The sequence below is a fragment of the Pseudopodoces humilis genome, chromosome 9, assembly GCF_049639895.1.
Source record: "Pseudopodoces humilis isolate 2021_Gansu_Grassland_sample_001 chromosome 9, ASM4963989v1, whole genome shotgun sequence".
NCBI lineage: Eukaryota > Metazoa > Chordata > Aves > Passeriformes > Paridae > Pseudopodoces > Pseudopodoces humilis.
In genome coordinates, this window is record NC_142208.1 from 33,526,607 (window position 1) to 33,547,015 (window position 20,409).

A 20,409-nucleotide genomic window follows, 5' to 3' on the forward strand; every position below is an offset into this window, starting at 1 on the left:
ACTCCTACAGCTCTTTCTTCCTTTTTTTTCCTCCTTTTCCTTTTGTACCTCTGCCCCAGGTAGCCAGTGAATAATTATTACAGACAGCACTTACAGTCTCAGCTTCTCAAGCTACCAAGAGCCTGAAAGCTTTGTCTTTTCTACAACTTTGACAAAACTTTTCCCAGATTATGTGATTTGATTGTTCTATTTTAAAGCTTCTTTCCTCTGCCTTAGCATGAAAAACTGTACAATTGGCATTAAAAAAAATATCAGAAAGAAAATACATCAGAGCTCCTTCCAGAAATTGGACAAGATGTTTGCTTGTGTGTTTACCATGTCTTGCATCTAACAACAACAGTAATACCCTGGGAGAAACTCAGGTGGAATAAATGCTGCCATTGTTTGTTCCTGCTGTCTGGCAATGCAATAAAACCACTGCTGCAAAAATGGAAAATAAGGCCTAACACAGGAAACTCTATAAATACAGAATAAAATCAATATAATAAAAGATTCAGGATAGACTGCTGCTGCCTGTAACACAAGTATACCCAAGTGTATAACAAATACATCTGGTTCTCTTCCTTCACAGCACCACAGTACCTGGTTCAATAACAATTAGAGGTATAAACTCCTTGCAAAGAGGCCCTGCTATATTTTAATGCAATATTTTGGGGTTTTTTCACTATGGAAACTATAATTTACAAGCAATCTGAATGGGGATATAAACAGAGAGATGGAAAATGGGACAAATGGCTCAGGACTGCAGAACCTGATGTGGTGTCACCCCGGTTTGAGTCTTGCCCCACTTACCATGACGACCCCTCCAGACTGCTCTGCTGTGCACATGCTCATGATGGGAGCCATGCCAATGGTTGTCCCCTGGAAGTACACCCCGCTGTGGGAGGGGGAGAGGAGACACAGAGTCACCAGCCAGTGCCAAGAGACCTCCCTGTTATTTCCAGTTCTGTATTTCTGCCAATCTCAAAGACAGACCTCGTTTCTGCTCCTCCCATGAGCTCCTCCTGAGCTGACTCGGCTGAACTGAACCACAGCACCCCAGCTCTTGGAATATCCATTGGATCATCCCATTGGATCACGCCCATTGGATCACCCCCACTGGATCACCCTAATTGGATCACTCTCATTGGATCATCCCATTGTATCACCCTCACCATTGGATCACCCCCTGGATCACCCCACTGGATCATCCTCCTTGGATCACCCCCATTGGATCTCCCCCACTGGATCACCCCACTGGACCACCCCCACTGGATCACCCCCATTGTATCACCCTCACCATTGGATCACCCCCCTGGATCACCCCCACTGGATCACCCCCATTGGATCACCCCCATTGGATCACCCCATTGGATCACCCCATTGGATCACCCCCACTGGATCACCCCCATTGGATCACCCCCATTGGATCACCCCATTGGATCACCCTCACTGGATCACCCCCATTGGATCACCCCTATTGGATCACCCTCCTTGGATCTCTCCCACTGGATCATCCCCCACTGGATCACCCCCATTGGATCACCCCCATTGAATCACCCCCATTGGATCACCCTCGTATTTGTTTTTACTGCTGCAACAGGACCCTTCTTCCCTTTCTTTGTTTCTGCTGACTGAGGTTAGGAACAGAAGCAGCAGCATAAAAATAATGTCTCTGACTCAAAGAAGGGTTATTGTAATGCAGGGGGAAGTTTATGTGCTACTTGTGATGATGCACAGCCTCGAATGTAATAATTTCAGACAAAGTGTTATTATACATATAGAGCAATCAAGTATCTCTGGAGGGACAGTTTGGAAAGGCTCCATTTATTCTTATTCAGGTAATGTAAGAAGTAAATAACTCCTTTTAATTACTGAGACATCAGTTGTGTTTATCTGCTCAGTATAAAGAACAGTCAATTGATCAAAATAATACCTATTCAAGAAAGAGATGTTCCTCTTCCTTTTTTTTAGGAGTCCTTTTCCTTGCACGGAACCACAGACTGGTCTGGGTTGACAGGGACCTTTACTCAATTACTTTATCCCAAGAAAAAGCAGCAGGGTAAAATACATTTATGGCTTAATTTTTAAATCACGAATGCAAATGAATTGTCTAAATTGGACAGCATTTTAAAGCATACTGAGGTCTTTTCATTAAGAAACAGCCTTTACATTAGGGGCAGAGCAGGAGTGTCTTTTCCAGTGACAATTTAGACTGAGGCCAGTTTAAACTGGTTGTAAATTCATTCCCTGAGTATGCAGCAGCTGATTACAACCTGCTGCACCCTCTAGGTGAGTTGTACTCGGGACAGCAGCAGGGCTGGGAGAGGAAACTCATCTGGAGCATCTGCTGCAGAACCCTGTGGAGCATTTCTGGGTTTGATGTCTGCAGAGGGGAAAGGCAAACCCTCAGGAGCACAGATGTTCCTTCCAACAGCTTAGCAGCTGGGGGAATACTCAGTGCAGCTATCCTGAAATCCCCAAAATTCCCCCAAACCCCAAAATCCTGGTGGGAATCAAATCCAGAGTCAAGCCTACCTGATCAGCTGTGCATTGTCATGGGCTTTCCGAGGTAGGAGTTTGAGCTTTCTCCAGTCCAGGAATTCATGCAGGCTGGTGAAAGGGTCTTGGGAAATAGAGCACTTATCCATGTCATTCCACACTTCCACTCCCACCAGGGCCACTCGGATATTTAGTGGCCTGTAGAACTAAGGAGAAGAGAAAAGTAGGAAATATGTGTCTAAAAACCATTTCAGACTAGAATATTCAGATTAGAATATTTCAGTAAGAACATAATGAACATTTCTTGTAGAGGTTAAAACAATTCCTTCTTCAGGGCAAAACACCTGGCAGCACTCAGACAAAATATTTCCAAGATTCCCAGAAAACAGTTCTGAGTTCCAACTCAATACCCAGAAGGCATTCAAAGGGATTTCCTTGCTTCTCCCTGTCCTACCCATCTCTGCAGCTCCCTGCCCACGTCCTGCAGTTCTGAATGAACTCCTGGCCAGGGCAGATGACTCTCCCAGAGCTGCCCCACCTGGAATTGCACAGATCCCATTCCAGAGGGAGAGGAACCGCGCTGTGCCATGGTTGTGGTTCACAATAATAGCTGAAAATCAGCCAGGGTCATCAAGTCTTTCACAGAGCAGATAAAACCAAGTGATTTTATCTATTCCCCCACCAGCAAATGCCATTTTGCTGCAAGAGAGGAGCCAGAACAGCATTAGCAGAGCCACAACAACAATTCTACGGGGAGAGTAATGCGAGGAAGGAGTCAAGGATTGATCAAGTCCAGATTTGCCTGAGAAAACACCCAGTAGATCTTTGTCTTGTTCCTATGCATTCCACTCATTTGCATAACACCAGCATTTGCTGAGCATAAATTAGGCATGAAACAAAAAATATATTACAACATGCAAAATTAATTTTGAGCAGGTAACATATAAACACCTGTCCTCTGGCAATAAGTCAGCAAGACAATTATGGATGAAGTAGAGGTGTCTTCAGCAGCTTGTTTTTAATCAGGAATGCTTCTCCTTGAGCTACTGCCCTTGAAGTATCACTTGATAAGTTCTCAGATAAATTAAGACACTCTCAGTTATAATTTCACTACTAGAGTCCTAATATTTTCTGGCCATACAGCCCAACAAAAATAAACTCTAATTTGTTCAGAAACCGCTCTAGAGGACTCTTAGCCTTTATTGTTTACTGTCAGAGAATTATTCCAAGACCATAAAAAATCCAGTGTATGTTTCTGTCTTACTGCTCTCACTCAGCCATGAGCTCTGCTTCCTTATTTTTAATTCTGCCATCTTCCTAGGATTACACATCCTATCAAATGTGTTTTCACAGGCCTTTGTTGGCCTTACAACTGGGCCTTCCCTTGCTGCTGCAAATGACTTTGTTCTCTGAATTTCTCTTCAAAATAATCCTCTTTTTCTCTGTAGGCTGTTCCATAGCTGATTATTCCCACCCTCTTCCCTGGTGAATAAAATCCTAGGGCTAAATTGGGTTTTTTCTTAGGCATAGACCTTTACATCCCATATGCAGCAGAGCACAGCTCATGGCTTCATGTATCAAAAGGGAAATGAAAGATTTAAACTTACTTTTCCTGGTTGGAGAGAAGCTTTGCTCTGAAATACTGGAGTACCAGGAAAGCTGCAGGGTTAGCTCCTTCAGCATCCTTCAGAAAGTGTGGTAAGGTTGGGAAGAGGGAAACAATCCTCATGTTCTTACCTTGTCAACGTAGTTTGCGATTTCTATCAGCCTCTGCTTAATTTTTTCCACATCTTTGCCTTGTCTCTGAAACTTGGAATGTAAAGGATCAATGTACCAGCAGCACAAATGTCACAGTTTTTTGTTTGGGAATTAGGGTGCAGCCAAAATCCACCAGCAGACTCCTGCTGGATTCATAGGACCAGAGTCTGCCCCAAAAGAATCACAGACCGTGGGACAGGATTATTGGTTCTTGTGAAAAGATGTTTAAATCTCCAAGTGTTACATTGGGGTCTTTTCAGGACTGATGTTTTGGGAAAAATTCTTCTCTTAGCAGGTCTTGCAAAGAGTGATTGCAATTCCCTAAGCAGCAGTGTTCAAGGAGACAAAAAAAAAGAAAAAAAGACAGCAAGATAATTCAAGCCAAGATTCAGATCTTTGCCATTCAGCTCACTGGAACATTTTTACAGCCAGTGCTGGGTGCTTTGAAGCTCCCTTTGCAAACCATCAGGAAGGCAGTCGTGCTCCACGCAATGTGATGGCCAAGCACTGCTTCAGCAGCACTGACAGCCCCACCGAGGGCACATTGAATGGCAGAGAGGACTTAACTTGCTCAAGGAATGAATATTTGCCTCTTCTTCCATACTGACACAGTGATTTCACAGCCAAACTCCTCCTGAAGTACTGCAAGAAATTTTGCTGCTGAGTATTACTGTTGTCCTATCTTAATAATTCCTTCCCTTGCTCAGCCCTAATTAGGGAGGGTGATTTACCTCAGAAAAGCATCATATTATTGACTGAAGCACCTCATTTGCAGCACCATGGTAACTGAACTGAGCTGCCCCTTTCCTGCTCACATAACTTTTTATTTTGCAGTTCCTTACCTCACGATTATCCGCCACAATAACAAGCTCCACGTACTTCGTTGTCTTCAGAGTCTCCCTCTTGTACTGTCAAAAAAACCATGAAAGTCTCATTTTGTTTTCAGCCTTGATACAACCAAGTGCTTGCAAGAGGAAATACGCAGCGTCTCAGGTTTCTTACATTTTGCTAAGATTTTACTACACACAAATTTGTGGTGTCTTCCTCCTCCTCATGGAAGTTTTCCTTAGAAAACCCCTCAGGATTTGATCACAGAAAGAAGGAGAGTGGTGCAAAGTCTCTCTCAACCTTTCAGCTTTCTGCAGTTGAAACGTTTGAGTTATCTTTCCTCACAGGAGAATATCCCCTCTAGCAGAAAGACCTTTGCTATTTCCAAGGCACGTTTAAAGGAGGGATGAGGTAACTTCTAACAAACATTTCACACAATAGACAAACTGGTTACTATGAAAAATGAGAGATAAAGGGATATTGAGTGAAGCAGAGAAGAGGTCAAGCAGTCAACTGATAAATTATGTAGGAAGAAAAATCCAAAAATAAAAAAAGAAAGCAGAACCAACTGTCAGTGTCTGGGGAAGCAAATTAATACTTGAAAAATGGAAGGCACACATTTAATTTCATATCTGTATATTCATAGCAAATGCAGGTCTAAAAGAATCATAAGGCTGAACTGAAAAAACAAAACCACTGAAGAAAGTGAAATGATTTTGTAAGAGTACAAAACGTGTCACAGCTCCTTTGCTACCCTAAATTTAAGTGACTTATTAGTGCCTGTAAAAGTTCTGTGATTTACAGCAGCAACATGTAGCCTTTCATTCCTTCCTCGTGTCTGGACTAGAACATTTAGGGAAAAGAGGTCTCAGCAGAATATCTGATCTTCCTGCCAGAACTTAGAGGGCTTAAACAGATGTCTGACCTACAACTGACCATGATGTCTCGAGCTGCAGCAAAGCTCTTTAACCTAAAACACGACTAAAGCTTTCCAAGGAAAACTGCTCCAAGGCAGACTGAGAGATCCCCTAAGCACAGCCAGTGCTGGACATCTCCTTCCAGCCAAATTTCACAAAGTTCTCTTCACATTATCAAACTGTTCCTCTTCATTATCTGCAGATTAATGATTTTGATGTTTTGCAAGAATTAGAGAAAAGTGAACTATGCAATCTTTAGTATCTGACTTTCAAACTAATATTTAATAGTGTTGCAAACTCCAATAACTTGAAAAAAGGTTTCATTTGGACAATATTTTTGGATGGAGAGAGGAGTAAAAGCTGCTGTTAATTAACTAAACATCAAGGATGCCAACACTTGACAGGATTACACTTACTAGGGGCTCTGTCAAATGAGCTGAGGTAGATTCTTTTAAAACTTTTGGTACTGGGGTGTGATGTCACTCAGACACGAGTGAGGGGCCACAAAATGCAAATGTGGCTGTGGTTTGTGATGGAATTGATGGCTCAGACACTTAAACTCTCCCATCCTGAAATTTATTATGAGGTTTTAAAGAGATGCATCTTCAAGGTGCCTCTCATTTTCCTCCAAGTGAATAAGAAAAGGTGATACAGGAAAATCTGAGTTCAAAGGTACAAGGAGAGCTCTGTTACATCAGTCAGTTTAAAACATTTCCCTCTTACCAAGAGTAAAACTGTTTGGACTGGAGTGAGCTGGAGAGAAATTGGCTGGCAGGTATAAAAATCACATAAGCCTCTGGTGACTGACTTGCATAACAAATCTGTTCCTGAGATTTGCCCAAAGGCTATGTGAATTCCTAGGATACAATATTTATTTATGAAATATACCTAATTATGGCTTCTTTCAGCATGCTTTCTGCAGCCAGCTGCATCAATGCATAACCCCTTTGCTGAGTTAATCCTTCAAAACTGAAGAGCCAATGACACAGCCATGAGAGCTGGGGGACAATGGGCTTTGTTCCACTGACCTTTGTCTCTTTCCTCTGCTTCATCCACTCCTGATCCTGTCACAAACCTGCTGTCCCAGCAGCTGCAACCCTTCCTCAGCCTTCCCTGCCTGGGAATTGGCGTGGCTTGGATGGGCACTGCAGGGCTGCAGACTCCCTTTCTTCATGCTTTAAAAAATCACCTGCCTGGTTGTGGTCACCAGCACCACCAAAATGGCTTTTTTTCCTTTGTGGCTACAGAGAAAATTCCCTCCTGCAGGGCCTGTCCTGTCCTGGAGCTCAGCTGGAAAATGTTCCTTGGTGCAGCAGGAGGGTGCAGTGAGCCAGGAAATGGCACAATACTCACAGAGACCCTGTCCCAGGGGGCACAGCCTGTCTGCAAACCCCTCTGCATCTCCTGCCCTGCTCCACCTGAGCTCCTGTTTGGACCAGGGAAGCTAAGCCTGCTGCTTGTCCAATCCTTCATCTGTTCTTGCATCGAACCCAGAGCCCTTGGTGATATATTGATCTCACATTTCAGCTCTGCTCAATGAGAATTTCATGTAGGCGGTTGAGTGAAGAGTCGGGGGATAAAACCAAACAAAAATCTTCCCCCAGACCTGTCAAGAAGCCAAATATTTTCATCATGCCCTGAACCTTAGACCAGATTTCTGCTTAATTCTGTCACCCAGTGTGATTTGGAGCAGCTTTATGTCTCCCCACTTTGCAGGTCACCTTTACTCAACGTGCACACTGACAGACTGCTTAGTGACAACACTGAAATATGAAAACTCACTCCACACATTACATTTGACAGCTTTCAAAATTCCTACATTAGAAGCTTAACCAACTTACTCATTAAATATGTTGTACCTATCCATATGATGTGGCTGTTGACAGGTTTTATAATTATGTCCACTGAACCACAGCAAAAATATTTTTCAGATATTTAAAGGGAAATTTGAGATGCAGTTGAAGCCACCAGCAAAATGGGAGAACCATGAAGGTAATAAAAAAATGGCTTTGATTGTGTCAGTTTGTTGCATGCACACATTTTATTTCTTCATTGCATTGACTACTTCAGTGGAATTCAGTAAAAGTCACAAATAATTTGAGGACACCTTAATAAAGTTGTATTTCCAATGTTTTCCACCCACATATACTTTTAGAAATACACTTAATTCTTATAATGTCACATGCAAAGGCTAATGCTCCAGATGTAACATTCCTAAAAAGGTAAAATAAATTAATTCCATTGCATAATTATAGCTAGAGATGTCACTTAGGTTGCTTTCCTTAACAATGGACCTGATGCAAAGCCTGAGTCATACATGCAAGTACAAATCCCCATATGTGACATTCGATAAATGCTGATGGCAGATTCGTATAATTTATATCATTCCTGAGCACCTAATCCAGCCTTTTCTACAATCCTTATCTAAGATGCTGATGAATTTGTTACAGCATTTCCTCTTCCTGGTTTTTAGCTGATTTAATTTTCTAATTTCCATTAGCTAGATGCATCTCACATGAAGCAAATTTTTGCCAACTTCACAGCAACTCCAATAATACACTTGTAAAATAATATGCTGAGAATTTGTTTTTTGTCTGCATAAGAGACTTTGCTATTAAAATACAAAGGTTCCAAACCTGGTATTAGCAAAGTATCCCAGCTATCATGTTCTCTTTCGTCTTGGGAGGGCAAGAACGTTTCCAGACATTGCTTAGTATTCTTAGGGAGCCTTAAATTCTGGTTATAACCATACAAGAACTAAAATATACGACCAGAATATGAAAGCATAAACTTTCCTGTGTTAAAAAGGAAGTGAAAAGCAAACTATGCATGGAGAGTCCAGGAAAAGTAATAAATAATTAAAGTAATAAGACTTTAGCAAATGATCTCAAGGCTGCACTTCAGCAGATGGCACCAAGGGAAGTCGATGATGTGGGTTAAGGTTTTGCTCAGTAGAGACTCTTGTGGTGGGCAGCAATATGTTAATGCTGCTAAGCAGACACACAAAAGCACATCAGGCACCTACCCTGGCAGCGGGAGAACGCTGTGACGTGGCACTGGCAGCAGCCCCCATGGCAGGGATGTCCAGCTGGTGGCCACAAGATCCCGGGGCTATTTTCAGCTTCTCCGCTCGGTAGATCTTGTGCTCACCTCCAGCAGAACCTTCCAATGGCTCCAGAATGTAGCTGCTGTTTTCAAACACAATAATTCCCCTGGGACACAGGAGAGCAGAGTGAGACACGTGGCTTTCAGGAGCTACACCACAGTTACACCAAGTTTAATAATGACGGAGTAGGAGAAAGCAAAACACTGATTTACGACATCACGGGTGAGTGGAGCAGGAAACATCAAAGCTGTACATTTGTCATTGCAGCACACACTATACTTTAAAAGAACCAATGGCTCACAGAAATTTGTCTCTTCTGAAATGCTGCACTGCAGAGCAAAATGATATTTGTGTTTTATTTGTTTTCCACTCTCCCAGTGATGCATCGCCGACGGAGCCGCGGCAAACGGGAGCGAACGAAAACCTGGAGAAACGCTTTGGGAAGCGAAGGTGCAGAGGGAAAGCATTCATTACAGTCTGCAGTTGCATTACAGCTCCTAAACCAAACCCTGATGGGAACCTCGGCCCTGCCAGATCAAAGAGGCCTCGTGGTGTCAGGATGGATTATTAAATATTGCACAGCGGGGCAGCAGAGCGAAGCTCAGACACAGGAACGGTTGATTCCCGTTTCGCTCATTTTACTGCCCAAAGTAATAATTTTGACAGCAATACCACCTGCACCCCGAGGAACTCACAGATTTTACAGTGAGAGCTCTCTTGCTGAATTCTTTAAGCTACAGACTGCAGGAGGAAAGAAAGAGGGTCCTTGTGCCGGGTCCTGCCCCGTTGTCCTGAGATGCCACAGCAAAACAAAGGTGACAAAAGGCCAAATGTGTGACAGGCTGGGAGAGCTGGGTCTCCAGCCTGCAGAGAAGTTCCAGGAGAGCTGGAGAGGGACTTGGGACAAGGGCATGGAGCAACTTTATTTTCTTGGTGTGCCTTTTTGGTGTTTTAGAAGTGTCTGCCCTTTTTATTTCTGTCTGTGTTGTGACAAAGGTACGATACGACAACCACTGTGAGACCGGTGTTGCTGTACAATTTTCCAGCAAGTTAAAAAAAGAGAAGGATAAAATAGGAGAAAAAGGACCCAAAAGCAGGTTAATGAAGACTGATTTAAAAAGAAAATTATAATTATTAGGAAAAAGTTACCTTAGTTATCCTATTATTAGGAAGGTATGATGAAGGAACTCAAAGTCTTTGGTCTGATAACAAATTAACTGAAGTATTAATTCTGAGCTGGCTGCACAATTTTGCTTCAGAGCACCACTGACACCAGTTCAGCCAAGCCAACAGACATTTGACTGGTGACTGGAGCAGCTAAAAGTCCAAGGAGGAAAAAGCAGCCTGGAAAGCCATGATATCAAAATCTGTCCAACAGCAGCCCCAGGAACCTCTTTTACTGACCTGAACCACAGCTCAAGGTCTGATAATTCATCTGCAGCTTCCTCAGTCCCCTTGGCAGAGCAGGTAAGACACATTCACCCATCAGCCAGCGAGCTGGGAGTGATGGATCATGGCTGGAAAAGCTGGGCTGATTTATCCCAGCAACCCTGCAGCTCCAGCCAGGATCCCAACAACCCTCCTGACACACGAGACACCTCGGGCAGGTCACCCCGTGATTTGAGCAGCCTCACACCCCACAGCTCTAAATTATTGTCAGAGCTGTCTCACTCCTTGGAGGATTTAGGAAATTAGGACAACATATTCCCTTTACTCCAAAAACCAGCAGCCCTGTAATCAGCACAATCAAATAAGGGTTCTTGTCTTTGCCTTGTGCAATTAATCATTTAATTTTGGAGGCAGGAGTCCATTAGTCACTGTTTGAAATGGGCCAGCCTGAGCAGCTCCCTGTGTTGACAACTCAGAAACAACAGAAAAGCATGAAGGGTTTTATTTTTAATGCTAAATTTGCCCTTCTTAGAACATTCACTTTTAAAATCAGAAGCTTGAACAATTTTCTTTACTTACTTACACTGGAAAGGGAGACACTTGGCTGTATCCTGAGTAGAGTTCTCTCAATTTTAATTTATATTTTTAACATTTTAAAGTGAGCATCTTGTTTTCCAGAGTTCATATCCAAAATGTGCAACATCAATGCCACATTTCCAATGCATCCCTCGTGTACTCAACCTCTGTCTAAAAGGACTAAATAATAATTTTGTTAAAAAAGAATTAATTAACTATTTTGTTAAAAAGAACTAAATATCCATTTCTTTACCCCTCATTTCCTTTATGATCAGATCCCAGAATGACTAATTTGGGTTTTCCTGAGCATATCAGCCTGATTCCCATCCCATTAAGGGACAGAATGGCCTTAAGGACAGTTTCACTTTGCCTATGGAGCAACCCCAGGACAAGGAAAATCCACAGATTCAGCATAAAGAAAACCAGACTTTTCATTTAAGACACACATTTATCCCTTGAGTGCGGCCTACAGGATATCAGCACTTGGCTTGTGACCATCTGTAATAAGATAATGAATATCAAATATGAATTTTCTTGGCCAGCTCTCTGTTTTTGACTAATTTTCTTTTCCTACAACTGCATTTTTCCCCCATCGTGCAGTGCCAAGCACAGCACCTTAAAAATGTAACAAGTCAAGAATTATGGTTCCTTTCTTTTTTTTTTTTGGTGTGAACAATACCCACCAGTCATTCAGGACTGAGAATCCGAGGCAAATAAAATAAATCCATAGCTACTGGTTCTTTCCAGTCTCCTCACGTGTTTCCAAGAAGCCTCTGTTACTCCTCCACCATTTCTGTGTCTCCCTCTTCAACAGGGCTCTCCCACACTCCTGAGCCAGCCCATGCTCCCAAAACTTTTATTTTTCAGGAGCCATTAATGTTAAACAATGTAGTGTTCCCCACTGTGGCAAACAATATATTAACGTGGCAAATGTTATATTTAACTACAGATCCCCAATCAAAAATTATACAAAGAACCCCAAAGAGATTTCAGCAAGTCCTTAAGACTGATCTGTGGGATTTCTATCAGAAAAAAGACTGTTAGAATTCCCAGGATTATAAATGTTTGAGGGGAAAAAAAGCAATATGAAGTATTCAGATTTTTGAGTCAGGTGTCTAGTTCTGTGTTTTCCTCAGTCCCAACACTGCAGACATTGGGAAGTCAGAAAGATTTGCAAATGAGGCAGGCAGGAAAGCCAAGAGACAACCCCAACCCTACCTGAAATTATCCCTCTGTCTTCCCCATCACTGGTAGCAGAGAGGGAGGGAAAATATCCATCCCAAGAGCACGTCCAGACATCAACTCCCAGGCTCCAGGCCAACTGGAAGCAGCTCCAGTGTGGTCCTGGGTTAAATTTGACTCCAGCTCTGCACAGGGCTTGGTCTCTGCTCGTGTCTGGGGGTCAGCCCCAAACCGACCACATCCACATCTCTGAAGATCCCTGGATGTGGAAAATTCACGGGGCTTTGCCTCCTGTCCTCCCTTCTGAGCCACGTGGGGAACGTCTGTGTGAGATGGGAGAGCTCTCCCCATCTCACACAGAAATTAAAATGTAACTCACGTGATTTCACATTGCCAGGAATCTCTCAATCAGGGAAAGGCAATTTAATGGAATAATTCCACTTTTTAAACCTTTGATAAAATCAAATATAATTTTTTTTTCCTCTTTAAAAGGAAAACCAAAACAAAATCTAAAGCGAGGCCAGTCATATTTCATAAATCAACAGGCTTTAGGAAATCTCAAAATATAAATGGGATTTTTCTTTTCCAACTTGTCAGCAGAAGCAAAGGTCCTGCCAACATAAACCATCAACACATACTTGTCTGAAAAATTGGGATGCTGAAGCAAAACTTGGCTGGGACAGCACTATATGAAACTATTATATATTATTCTGCTGCACTATACAGGGGAAATTAAGTAAATTGATAAACCTGAGATCCGTGAGTGCAATTAAACATTTGGTTTTAATGAAGCTCAAAGTCATACTCATTTCTAAACAATAATAATAAAAAGCTCTCTTACCACTGGCAGAGGAATGTAGATGTCCTGACTTGGTGAGAAATTAATTGGAGGGCAATGATGTTCACACACGAAATATTCACCTCAGGTCTGTCCCTGCCCAGTGCTCCTGTGCCACCTGAAAACCTCCAGCTCCTTCATTCCACAATTAATGTCACACCTTCAGAGGACAGGGGCTGACCCCACAGCTCTTCCATGGATTTCAAGGAGTTTTAGGTGAAAAAGGTGCCAGAATTGGAGCCTTGTGGCCCTGGAGTGCAGGGCTGCCCAACAGGCACCGTCTCAGGGCATGATCTGTGCACTGAGAGGGAATTTTTATTTATTTTTATTATACCTTCTATATTCCCAGGGCTCTGTATAACAAATTCCCAGGCAAGCAAGCAGGCAAACAAACAAAAGAGGAAGAAAAATGAAGTGGTGAATGAGAACTTGACTTTCAGGCTGTTTTAATAAGTTGCAGATGGATACTATGGGGATAAATGAGCAGGATGATCTATTGACTGTTTTTCTAATAGAGCTGATATTAAGATGTTTTTCAAATGGTTTGGTCATTCTTTAACTTTAAAGGACAGGGAAATACAGAGAATGGGAGTTTGGAGGCAATGTGCTCCTGTCTCCACCACTGCCATGGTCACCTCTTTTTGCAACAACTCCTCACCTCTAAAATTGAGGAAATTTTAGTATCCACAGAAAAAACAAAATATCTATTGATGAAGAGTACAATATGAGAGGCAAAAAATCCCATTACCCCACTACACTGCACAGCAGGATTCAATTAAAATAACAAATCTGACCCAAATCAACCAAGGGCAGCATCTCACAGGGAGGTGGGAGCAGTAGCACCACTGGTTTTACATCTCACAGGAGAGGTGGAGGTGTTCTCACACGGACACATCATTACTCACAGAGCTTCTGTCCCAGCCAGAGCCTCTCATGAGCCTGAAAATGTGTTCCCTGAAATGGAATTATGGCCAGGGACTCCTGCAGCACACACTTCATCCTTTATCAGTGCAGGACAGACCTGTCCAGAGTGGATGCAGATCGAGCTGCAACTTTGGTTCCTGGAATTCCAGCAAGGAGTTACTTGAATGGGAGGAGAAAATGCAATTTCATGTCCAGCATTTGGGCAGTGAGGAATAATTGTGTTGGCAAAGAAAGTGTCACATGTGAGGGTGAGAGAGGGAAGGGAAGGGAAGGGAAGGGAAGGGAAGGGAAGGGAAGGGAAGGGAAGGGAAGGGAAGGGAAGGGAAGGGAAGGGAAGGGAAGGTGCAGGAAGGGAAGGGAAGGGAAGGGAAGGGAAGGGAAGGGAAGGGAAGGGAAGGGAAGGGAAGGGAAGGGAAGGGAAGGGAAGGGAAGGGAAGGGAAGGGAAGGGAAGGGAAGGGAAGGGAAGGGAAGGGAAGGGAAGGGAAGGGAAGGGAAGGGAAGGGAAGGGAAGGGAAGGGAAGGGAAGGGAAGGGAAGGGAAGGAAAGGAAAGGAAAGGAAAGGAAAGGAAAGGAAAGGAAAGGAAAGGAAAGGAAAGGAAAGGAAAGGAAAGGAAAGGAAAGGAAAGGAAAATGAAGGAAAGAGGCATTGGCATGGGTACCAATTTAGTGAGCACATTTTATAGCACCCTGCAGCAAACAGAGAGACTGGAAGACTCAAACTTGCACATCCCACTAAATGCCTGAAGCAGAGTGGATGGAGAAGGAGCAGGCTCAAAGAGCTGGGCAGGAACCATCCCTCACCCTTGTCCTGGCAGTGATCCCCATGCTCAAAGGCTGGACATGATGCTCATCTCAGATCACAGAGGTGACCCTGAGCCAGGAGCTGCTCCCCTGGAACAGGCAGCCTACAGAAGCTATGAAACCTCAGAAAGTGAATGGTTTTTAATGTTGAGCTCAAAATCCTCCTGGACTTTCCCAGTCAGATAAATTACAAACCATGCAGGATGTTTATATGAACTAAAAGCTCTTTAGAAAGTATGGAGGAAAAGCTCACATCCAAACCAGTGCTTTTCTCAACAGGGATTTTCTCCTAACTTAACTTTTGGATGAAATCTCTTCTTCTGGGGAAATGATGCTTGAGGACTCATGAGGAATATACATTTCTTTTTCTCACTGGTTTCCTACTTCCATTTCTTTTTTAAACAGTTGATGTCTGGAGTGTCACATTTAAATCCCCTCTTCAGCTGACTGTGTCTGGGCTGAAGGGAGTTCAGCCAGACCATCTGAAAAATGGTATTGGCAGCCTCGGGTACCATAACTCTGTAATCCCAGTAGAAATGAGCATCTATTCCAATCTGGGGCCTTCTCCCCATCCCTGTCACTGTGCACACCACATCCTTCAGCTGCTGATGAGGCTGAACACTTGCTGAATGTGTGACTGGGTTAATTAACAACTAACTGGGTAAAAGATCTGAGGATATTCAAGTGCATTTTGGTGTTTCAGAAGGAAAAGGCTTCCTGGGAGATTTCTATCAGGCTCCCAAGGAATTTTTTGGGAGCACCTCTCAGGCTCCCCCCATCTAAGAGGTCACTGCAGATGCTTTTGTAGCTGCACATTGCCATGGCAGAGTCCTCTGCCAGCCCCTGGACCAGGGAGGTTTGTGCCCTTCTCCAGGCTGCAGTTCTGGGTGTATTCAGCACTCACAGGGAAAGTAATCAGGGAAAAAAAATCATTCAAGTCTAAACAAATTTATCACAGAAGATGTGAGCGGTGGCCACAGGCCAAAATTATTTGCTAAAAACCTGAAGAGCCCCCAAGCTGGATAAACAGAAGGGTATTTCCTGAGGACAGGAAGGAAATGGCTCAACCCTGTAGTACCTTCACCTTCCCACAAGCTCTGACAGTCTAATTGGCTTTCTGATCCAGACAGACAGACAGAAACCCTGATTAGCCATTGTTCCCTTTCCGTGCACTCAGCATTTCCTGAGCCCTCTCTGCCACTCAGCTCCTCCTTCTCGGAGGAGCCAGCAGGATACAGATTAAGGCATGATTGTATTCTCCTCTAACCTGCACTTTAGGCAGCTCTCAGCCTCAGTCTCACTATTTCTGCCATTGTGCTCCTAGGTGAGGTGAGGAGCTCGAATGTTATGTGTGTGAGGATGTAAGAGAGCTGAAAAATGTGTGTTTGAGAGAGCTGAGCCTCCTCCTCTCTCCATCTCTCACCTCTCTGCCTGATGAACCAGACAAACATTAGTTTTCAGATTTCACACAATCCTTCCTCACCACAGAACCATCACATCATGTTCAGGAGCTAAAAACACATCTCAACTGCTCAGCCACGTGGAGGGAAGACCTTGATGGTTGGGAGAGGTCAGAGCAAGGTTCCTCCAGCTCTGCACCTCCCCTCTGGCCTTGGCCAACAGCAGGAGCTCAGGGCTGAGAGACAAGAACAGAACAAGCAGCCCCAGCTCAGTCTCAGGGACATCTCAGGGTTTGACAGCCCTGCAGAGGCTCCCTGAGCTCCCCTTCCCAAATTATCACATTTTTTTGGAATCCATTGATACTTCTCTCACTGACACCCACCTGTGACAGCTCCAGTGCTTCGTTATGTGAATAAAAAAAATACTTTCCTTTGCTCTAAAGTTTTGGATGATGTCTCCTAATTTTGAGGTTATGAAGAATATTCAGTAATTGTGCCCTCTCCAGTGTGACATTCAACCTTGTTTCATCCTGCTCCTTTTCTCTGTCATCTCCTTTCAAAAGTGACAAATCCTGGTCTATTTTCTCTCCTCGAATAAAAGCTGCTCCATACCTTTGATCACAATTTTTGCCCTTCTCTGTACCTTTTCTGGATATAATGCTGCTTCTTCTTCTTCTGAGATGAAGCAGAGGAGGGGAAAACAAGAACTGCATTCAGAACTCAAGACGTGAGCGCTCTGTGGATTTATAAAGTGGTAATGAGGGTTCTTGTTTTATCCTCTATTTCTGTCTCAGTAATTCCTATGATCCCCTCTGCTTCTCTGACTGCTGCTGAGCACTCAGGCTTCAGAGCACACTGCAATGTGGAACCTATTCTTTATGAGCAGTTTAATATCTTTTAATGAACTCTGCTGATCTGGGGGAAAATGCACAGCCCCTACCTATCCACACCTGGAACAATGCCCAAGGTGCCTGTCTGCTGGGAGGGGGAAGAGATTGCTTCTCCAGGATTTCGGAGGGCTGACAGCATGCACTTCCTTTCATTAGATGTTTTTCAGGCACTTGAACCTTACAGCTGTGTGAGGTAAGTAAGAATCATTAAATGGATTTCACAGATGGAGAAACTGAGACAGAGAGATTTGTCTGATTCACTTAGAACCTGTCACAAGGCCAGGAACAGACCCTGAAAACGAGACCTGGCCTCTCTTCCAACAGCTGCTGCAAGTGAAAGGGCTGCTCCAGGCTGTCCCCACCTGGGGCTCCATGGCCACACAGTGCTTTATGTCTCTGCTCCTGCAGCTTGGAGTCTTTATCACACTGTGGAAAAACAAGAGTCCCTGCTCCAGCAAGCTGGTGGCATGTACATGGTCCTGTCCTGTCCTGTCCATATCTATTCTCTCAAGCTAGCAAAGTTAGCCATGAAATTCTTTAGGGCTGTCCTTTGTTTGCAGCAGCCTGCTCTGGTGGAAGGTGTCCCTGCCCATGGCAGGGGGTGGAACTGGATGAACTTTCAGGTCCATTCCAACCCAAACCACTCTGTGTTCCTGTGATCAAGCACAGGCAACATCTGGGAGTTATTGCTGTCTGGGAGTTGCTGCTGCTGGTTGTTGGGCTGTGAAACAGGTTTGGTGGAGTGAATCAACACAACTCTTATCACCAGACACTCTGTTTACCAAGTTCAGCACTGAAACAGGCACAGAAACTGAGATTTATCCTCATCTGATCTCCTACTAGAACAGAATATGCATGGCAAAGAAAATTTCTGCAATTTTGTACTGAAAAAGTTGCTGCTCTGCTTTCCCTGCAGAGAAGGAGCCTAATCCTGGCAGCTTGCATTTTGGGGACTTGTCTGCAACAGTGTCAGGAAAATGTCCCTGCCAGCATCTCCTGTCTTGATATACCTGAACCACCTAAAAGTGGGCAACAACTCTGGGAGCTCCACAATTGTACAGAGAACACTTTGGAGAAGAAAGGAAAGACTTCTAGAAAAGGATATTTTCTCTTGAGAGTGATTAATTTCCAGGTAGTTCTGGAACAAGGACATCAATGCAGTCCCTGTCCCACGAGGTACAAATTTTCACTGTGGAGCTTGCAGCACTGTGATCCTTTAACTAAAATACTGAGAGCTCAGCGTTAGATTTTTACAAACAGTTGTAAATTCTGGATATATTTTACAACAATAATGACAGATAAATGCTGACTGTTCATGCAAAGGGTTTATGAAACTTTTGGAAGATGCTGGATCCAGAGTGAAGCACCCATAAAGCCCCTTTCTGTGTGGGAATGAGGCAAAGGAATCCCATCCACTACAGCAAAAGGGTCATTCTCAGAGGGAGAGGGGTCCTGGGATCAAAGCCTGCTCTCTCTGCTGCTCTCTGTCCCAGAGCTCCCTTGCAAAAGCCTTGACAATGCCACTATTGCACAAAATGCAAAATCAAGGGGAAAAAATTCCAGCTGTTTGTGGATAAATTAAACCCAGAAAAGGCTGAGACAGCTGGAAATCTGACAGGAAAACTGGGTTTTCCAGGGAGAACGCTAGAGCCAATTTACAGTTAATTACTGTGATTTGGAACAGCTCTGTGAGTAAATACCAGTCTCTGATTGTCCAAGTAAGAAAGATAATTGTTTCCTGAACTGTGCCCATTGCATACTTGAAATGTTGTCATCCCATTCCTTTGTCAGACTCCAAGAGGTTTGGTTTTCAGCATGGGAATCTGCCACTCTGCTGTTAACAAGCAGCTAAAACCCAAAAGCTGAGCATCTTACCTGCCATAAACACAATTTCTGAGCTCCACAACCATGCACGTTTTCTGTATCATAGATTCTTCCATTCTCTGATTTCTAAAGCCACCTCTCCTAATGATGAGGCTGCTGGATTTGTGATTTGTGGAAATTTGTGATTTCACAGCTGGGAAAGCAGTGCTGACAACACTGGTGAAAGAGCTTTGAGGACAGAGAGGCCTGGAAAGCCACTGGGCACTGCCAGTAATGAAAATGTGCCAAGAAATGGGCGCAGAGAGGGATGGGCAGCAGAAGAGAACGTATGGCTCTTGGAAAAGCCCCCAAATTGTGTTAACTATTCCTTGTTTTTGCTCCTCAGAGCACCTAGAGGGAAAACTATTTGTAGGGATTCATTCAACCTTTGAAAAAGAGACAGAATCATGGAATCATTTCTGTTGGAGAAGCCCTCTAAGGTCACCGAGTCCAACCATCCCCCAGCACTGCCAAGGCCAGCACTGCCCCGTGTCCCCAAGTGTCACCTCCACAGGGCTTTTAATCCCTCCAGGGATGGGGACTCCAAACTACCCTGGGCAGCTGTGCCAGGGCTAGAAAAACCTTTCCATGAGGAAATTGCTCCCAGTATCCCTCCTGAGCCTCCCCTGAGGCAGTTCTCTCTCCTCCTGTCCCTGTTCCCTGGGAGCAGATCCCAAATCCCCCCGGCTGTCCCCTCCTGCCAGGGACTTGTGCAGAGCCAGAAATTCCTCCTGAGCCTCCTTTGCTCCAGCCTGAGCCCCTTCCCAGCTCCCTCAGCCCCTCCTGGGGCTCCAGCCCCTTCCCCAGTATTGATTCATTCATTAAAAGTCAAACCAAGCACTCAGGAGCTGGAATGCTGCTGAAATCTTGGCTCACCTGAGTCCCGAGCAGGTGCTGAGGCTGACGGAGGACTCGGGGTACCCCTGGACCTGGCCATGGTAATAGCAGTGACCCTGTGGCAGGAAGAGAAAACATTTCAGTGCTCACAAATGCTCTTTGCTCCTGCATTTCCAGGCCTTTTATTTCAAGGTGATTATCAGTTTCAGGCCACAGCACTCAGAATCACACTGACAGCACCTTTCCTGTCCCACCAAATATTCCCTGTGTTTAAGAGGCCAAACAGCTCCTAAATGGAAACCTTGGGTGCTTCCTAAACCCCAAAAGGTTATAGGAGGCTTTTTGTTTGGATTTGTGGTCTTATTTTTTAAATTTTTATGGCTGACCCCATTTTTCTGTGTTATTTATTTAAAGTTACAACATCAAATATTTTATAAAATTAATCAGATGAATAAATCAGCTGCTGTATTTTACTGCTTTCTATAGAGACCTCTCTTTTTATTTAAGGGCATTTAAATCTGTGTATCCCTAGAGGAGGTAGGTATGTAAAAAGAGAAGTATAACAAAGGCAATGCCAACCTTATAACTAGAAAAAAAAAATCACAAAGCAAATGAGGA

At 43.9% G+C, this 20,409-nt stretch overlaps 1 protein-coding gene across 1 annotated transcript in view; it reads right to left on the reverse strand.

The window, feature by feature from the left end:
* ADAM12 (ADAM metallopeptidase domain 12) overlaps positions 1 to 20,409 on the reverse strand; it is a 169,929-nt gene that overhangs the window by 50,542 nt on the left and 98,978 nt on the right. The window contains exons 5-10 of the mRNA XM_005528869.3: positions 19,831 to 19,907; positions 9,010 to 9,196; positions 5,082 to 5,147; positions 4,219 to 4,290; positions 2,518 to 2,687; positions 793 to 877 (exon numbers count right to left, since the gene is read on the reverse strand). Coding sequence (XP_005528926.2) covers positions 793 to 877; positions 2,518 to 2,687; positions 4,219 to 4,290; positions 5,082 to 5,147; positions 9,010 to 9,196; positions 19,831 to 19,907 — 657 coding nt within the window. The remainder of the gene's footprint in view (positions 1 to 792; positions 878 to 2,517; positions 2,688 to 4,218; positions 4,291 to 5,081; positions 5,148 to 9,009; positions 9,197 to 19,830; positions 19,908 to 20,409) is intronic.